The sequence below is a fragment of the Symphalangus syndactylus genome, chromosome 23, assembly GCF_028878055.3.
Source record: "Symphalangus syndactylus isolate Jambi chromosome 23, NHGRI_mSymSyn1-v2.1_pri, whole genome shotgun sequence".
Taxonomy (NCBI): domain Eukaryota; kingdom Metazoa; phylum Chordata; class Mammalia; order Primates; family Hylobatidae; genus Symphalangus; species Symphalangus syndactylus.
In genome coordinates, this window is record NC_072445.2 from 39,002,090 (window position 1) to 39,007,978 (window position 5,889).

Here is a 5,889-nt window from a genome sequence, read left to right on the forward strand (position 1 = left end):
CAGAGTGTATCTATTATCGTCTTCGTTGGTACCTGAATTGAGGGGTGGGTGGCAGTGGCCAAGGGCAGAAACAAAAGGAAGAAAGACATATTAACCCCAGTTAAGAAATCAACAAATTATCAGGATACACTGTACTTGGTTGCTCATGTGTTACTGGACACGAAATATGATCTAGGGAATGATATTAAATTGGCCTGAAGCTTAAGAGTCGCCCATTCTTAGTTATGCTCCCAGTCAGCCCTGAGATGAAAGATGGGAAAAATTCAAAAGAGGCCTCATAAAAGGGAATTTATTGCTTCCATGGAAATTTTAGATAAAGGTCATTGAGGAATTAGGTAGCTGAGTGGCTTACCCAGGCATCCCGTAGTAGGTAACATTTGAGAAAATAAAAGAATTCAGGAAAGGAGGTCAGGGAAAGAACTGAAAGGCATTTGTGAGCTCTGAGGGAATATAGCACCTTAAGTCCCAGAGAAGAGGTGAGAGGAGAAACATTTGGAGGAGAAAAGGGATATGATAAAACGGGCCAGAGAATAGTGCTAGGTCATTTAGCAAGTCCATTCTTCTGCTCCTGTAGATGGCGATGCACCTGCAACAGGACAGACATGAGATCGATGGGTCCGAGGGGCCACCTGTGTGATCATCATGCCACTTCCCAATTCCCCTACAACTTTCAACCACATTCATGTCCACAATCCCCTCCCACTTTCCTTCCTCTCATACTGAGGTTTCAGCTCTAGCAAATCTCAATCTTACCTTCCTTTTCAGGATGGGATTCACAAGAGCCCTTGGTGTCTGGAAGCACCAACTGAACGCAGGCCTTGGATGATGAAGACAGTGCCCACCACAATGCCCACGAGGCCCACAGACAACCCCAGGGCGCAGACCACAGTCTCTGTGAGCTCTGACATAGGGGCTGGAATCTCAGGCTCTGTGGAAGTGAAGCTGTTGAGGTCAGAATGCAGAGTGTGCTCATGTGCATGTGTGTGGGATGGGATGGGGTGGAGGGTTGGCTCTGCAAAGACTCAAGGCCCCAGGCTTAGGGAGAAGAGTGAAGTCTATCATTAGAAACCCATGAAGTGGTGGAACTCATCCTTACCCCAGTGTTTCAGAAGAGGCTCGTCCAGGCCCCAGTGCTCCACCTTGCAGTCATAAATCTCATCAGCAGAAGGGAGGAGGGTGAGGTAACTGATCTTGAAGAAGGAATGATCACTCTTGGAGAGGAAGCTGGTCTCAGAAACACCTTCTGTGACTGACTGCCCATTGCTCAGCCATGTGATGTTGACCACAGGAGGAAAGATGTTGTCCACAAGACAGATGAGGGTGTTGGGCTGACCCAGCGTCACAGGAAACTTGGAAAACACTGTGACCTCAGGAACCTCTGTGGCAAGGAAACAGCACTGATGTGAAGTGTGAATCGCTCTGCCATGAGCTTCTGCATTACATCCTGGAAGAGCCCTCCTACCAGCATTTCACCATCTGATAGTCAAAGAGGTCTTATTTACCTTCTGCTTGGGAGAAATGACACATTGCCTCTGCTTTATTCCTGTGCCCTTCTCTCTGTGGGCGTGTTTAATAAAGTAGGAGGTTGATGAGACCTCTCCTAGAAGGATTTAATGAATACATAATGGAAAGACCCTTGTATTACATGGTAATATGTGATTTTAGAGATGGGAGATGATAAAATTTCAGCAATTACCATTAGAAGATCTGGAAATCTCTTGAGAAGAAGAGAGTGAAACTTGGTATGAAGGATTAGTTTCAGTAAAGAGAGGTGGAATGGTGGACACATACCATTGGTGGCAGCTGTAGAGTTGGACTGTTTAATCATGAATTCCAAGGTGTGTTTTCCCACAGCCATATTTCTCAGTGCACTCTGCGGGTCAAAACTTATAAATTTGCTAAACATAGGCAACTGCCAGACAGTCTCCTTTGTCTCCAGGTCCACGTAGAACTCCTCGTCTCCATCAAATTCATGGGTGTACTGGCCAGAGGGACCGTAAGACTGGTAGAAGTTCACACCATAGGAGGCAACATGGTCAGCTGATGAGTGAAGGTCACAAGCAGGAGGGCAGAACACAGGGAGAAAGAACCTTAATACAGAAAGTGATTGAAGAAACTCACTTTCAAATATGATGGGCTTCATCTTTGGCACAGTGCCTGAACAATATTCCCAGCACCTGCTTCCTCCTTGCCTAACGTTGGTAGTCATCAGGTTAGAACTGATTCTGTCTTTCTCACTATAACATATGCTCCGCAAAGGCAGAACGTCACGTCTGTTATTTCCTGAGTGCCTACCTAGTGCCTGGCACATCATAAGCTTATGATGAATATTGCAATAAACAAAAGAAGGAATGAATGAGTTATCATAAGATTTAGCTTTCTTACTCAGAGATTCAGTTTATTTCCCTCTGCTTCCTAAGTTTTACCTCTCAGTTAATAACAACTTGATTATACTTCCTTTCCTGTCAGGACTAGATCAGAACAGGAACTTTCTACACAGTTTCCTTTTTTTTTTTAAAACCAAAGAAAAGCATGTAGGAACGTATTAACTTAAAAGAATTTCTTCTAACAATTATAGGGTATAAGAAAGACCATTACAAGAATAGCAACATTATACATTTATAACAAATAAACAATTCTTCTAAGGTCTCTGTTTTGTTAATAATAGTGGTCCTTAGAGGAGAGCACCTGATTTCTTCTGAAATGAAAATTGGAAGCTCTACTGGTTTTTGAATTTCTGTCATTCCCTCCACTTTTTTTTCCTCTGAAGGAGGTTACTAAATGTCTATAGTGTTCTGATTCAACACTTACATCCACTCGAGGACTCAGTTAAATTAAACCCTTTTTCCTCTAATGGGAAAGGATGCCAGAGCAGAACAGCAGCCATGAAGTATAGCCAAATGAGCCCAACTGGACATTTTTGTCAAGACACGTGTGAGCCCTTTACCATTTTATCTTTCCTTCCTTCCTCATTTACTGAGCATCCAAAAGTGTCAGACAGAGCAGGGGTTGCTTAAAACAGCATCAAGGAATGAACTGAATAGTGGGAGAGTCGGGTAGGTAAGGGAGCAAATACAATGTACTTCGGGGAGTTCTGTGAGGAGGATATCGACAGCCTTACAGTCCAACCTTCTTCACAACTATCTGCCAATCAAACCAAACTACATTTCCTTTCATCTCTTTGCAAGGGTCTGTTTTTTCTCCCTGAAAGAAGTTATCTTTTAGGATTTCCTGGAGAAATCCTAAAATTCATCCTTGAGGTTTCTACTTAGTTAACAACTTTGCAGCTAAGTCCTCTCAACATGTTTTTGACCGCATTGTGACCTCCAACGCCTCCATCTCAATGTCTGGCTCTCCAAGTTTGTCTGTTCCTCTTCCAGCTCACCTTCCTCCCTACCCAGCATGACTGCGCTGGTTGGTTACTTAACAGGCCACCAACAAAGACTCCTTATCCTTGCAGTAAACCTTGACTCCTTGTTCAAACATGAATATATGTGGAATACATGCAATCCTTCTTTTCATCTGGTACTTGTCCTGGGCGCTGAGTGTTGCTGGAGGACGTCACTCTACTGGCCCAACTGGAACCAAGTCATTTTTATAGTTTCAGCCTCTGCTGGGCCACTGTCCTGCTCAGCAGGGCCTTCTGCTTTCCTGTGCCCCATACTGTTTCCATCACTGGTTTGTGCATCCTCTGCAAGGCAGCCAGCATGATTTTTTATCTTTGAATTCCCAAAAGTTAGCTCATTGTGTGCTCAAACATGTGTATTGAACGACAATTGCAATTTTTGACAATTACATAGATTCTGGGGAAGACTGACAGGCACACAGGTAGCAGAACCACGCAAAGCCCAGGATCAGGGGTGCCCAGGGCTGCATTCTGACTTGTGAGCCCCGAGCACTGTTGCTTTTGTGGGCACCTTCCTCCATAAAAATACGGAAAATTAAAGCTTCTGATTGTATTGGTTTAAAGACAAATAGAATCCAGGCTAAATTAAAAGTTAAAACATTTTCTTAGGCCCTAAAACTTCATTTTTCTTCTAATTTTAAAAGGAGTTAAAACATTCTGTTGTAGCTTTACAGTACGGAGGGTCCCTCGCACTGCCCACACTGTTCCTAGTGGATAAGTCGAGCCTGACCAGGGCACTCTGGTGTGAGGTTGAAGAAAGGAAATTTGAAACAAAAAATCCAAGTGCTCTGGAGAAGCAGGTGAAACTTCCATTGCCAAACAAAATCAGAATGGGAACAGCTATGGTTAATGAGGTTGTGGAAGTTTAGAGTAGCTTCCAGTTCACTTCCCCTTTAACTATTTGACTTTCTGACTTTTGTTTTACAAATCCACTGTCCATGTCTATAAAGGAGCAAGGAGTCAGAGATGGATCCTGAAAGGGAAGAGGGAGAAAGGAATGCATGAAGAGAGGTGGAAAGAGATGGACGACAAAGGCAGAGGGGACTAAGGGACCAAATAATTAATCTGTGCCTGCCCATTTTTCTCTTTATAAGACTTCATTAGATAAGGTGAAGAACAAGTAATTTGGGTTGACAATTTGAGAATAAAATAATTTAATTTACCAAGCATTTTATCATAAAGTTCTCAGTTTTAAAATATATTCCTTACTTTGCTAAAGAAAAAATATGAAGTTATACCTGGAATAGGAATAAGTTAAAAAAGTTGACATTCATGTTTTTACTATTTATAAAGCATATCTACATGCCCATTTTATTTGATAAGTGAGGTGACACATATGAGGTAGCAGAGAGTAAGTGCCACATTTACCACGTGGTAAAGTGATTGTTGAAGGCATTCAGCCTGCTGGGCTCTTTCACCTACTCCCCACCTGTGCCAATTCCCATGTGGAAATGTGAGTAAGACTGAGAGAAAGAAAAGAATCTCTTTCTTTATATCTATAGAGTATACATAATTCATGGAACTATCTACCGCAACATATGCTATAGGAGGCATATGAAAAGCTTCAAAAGTTGTTCAGAGAAATTTGGGAGTAATAGTTCAGAAATTTTTAATAGCAAAAAAATACTCCATTGATGGAAACATCCCTAATCTTTGAGGCAATCATGGTGGAATGCCATACGGACCTCCAGGCTATAGTCTCTAGATATAATATAAACAGAACAACGTCCTTGGTAAACTCCAATAGCACAGGTAGCAAAGAGAGTCGGTCGAAGCTCTGGTTTCCTAAAGGAGGAACAGCCATAATTTTAAAATTTCTTAATATTGAAAAGACCCTTGGGAAATTTCTACTATTTCTTAGCAAATTGCACTCTTTCTTTTCCTTCAATTTACTGTTTTTCAGCTCCAGAGAACATCCCTCACTCATGCACTCACCCACAATGTCTTCACCTCCACAGGGGCTCATCACGGTGGTCAGGGCGAGGGCCCCCAGCATCAGAGCTTTGTTTAGGATCATCCTCTTCCAAAGGCAGCCTCAGCAGTTGCTGTTCTGAGCTGTAGAGAAATTGTAAGGACCTCGAGACAAGCAAATCTAAAGACACCCAAACCAAACCCTGCGAGGTCAGGTTTTGGCCAATCAGAAAAATCCCCTATGGTGACAATCTTGTTTGCCAGTTGCAGAGTTTATATTAAGAGCTCTGGAAAAAGACAGAGACATCCTCTGGTTCTGATACATCCTGCACACAGCATGTCTTGATGAAATTTTCTATCAATAAAGGGAAGATACTAAATCTGAATCTTCTCTCCTGTGTGCATGTCTGCTAGTGTCAAGAGGGGCGGGAATTTCTGAGCAGCCTCTTGGATAGTTAAGGCCATCAATAATATGGCATCCTTCAGGGTTTTCTGGGTTACATTCTCCAGGAATTCTTCCCTGAAGTGATTTTCCTCCCTGGCAGTCCCCATCCCCTCCCCTTTCTCTGGCT

At 42.7% G+C, this 5,889-nt stretch overlaps 1 protein-coding gene across 2 annotated transcripts; it reads right to left on the reverse strand.

Moving 5' to 3' along the window:
* Window positions 1-408: 408 nt before the first annotated feature.
* On the reverse strand, window positions 409-5,479 carry LOC129472884 (HLA class II histocompatibility antigen, DQ alpha 2 chain). 2 transcript variants are annotated; one of them, XM_055262831.2, is made up of 5 exons: window positions 5,342-5,479; window positions 1,792-2,040; window positions 1,097-1,378; window positions 754-942; window positions 409-586 (listed from the first exon to the last, which is right to left on the reverse strand). In XM_055262831.2, the coding sequence occupies exons 1-5, from the start codon at window positions 5,421-5,423 to the stop codon at window positions 546-548; spliced, it is 843 nt and encodes a 280-aa protein (XP_055118806.2). In that variant the 5' UTR covers window positions 5,424-5,479; the 3' UTR covers window positions 409-545. The 2 variants fall into 2 exon arrangements, with proteins under 2 accessions (XP_055118806.2, XP_055118807.2); XM_055262832.2 differs by having other exon boundaries at window positions 453-586; window positions 754-928.
* Window positions 5,480-5,889: the final 410 nt, after the last annotated feature.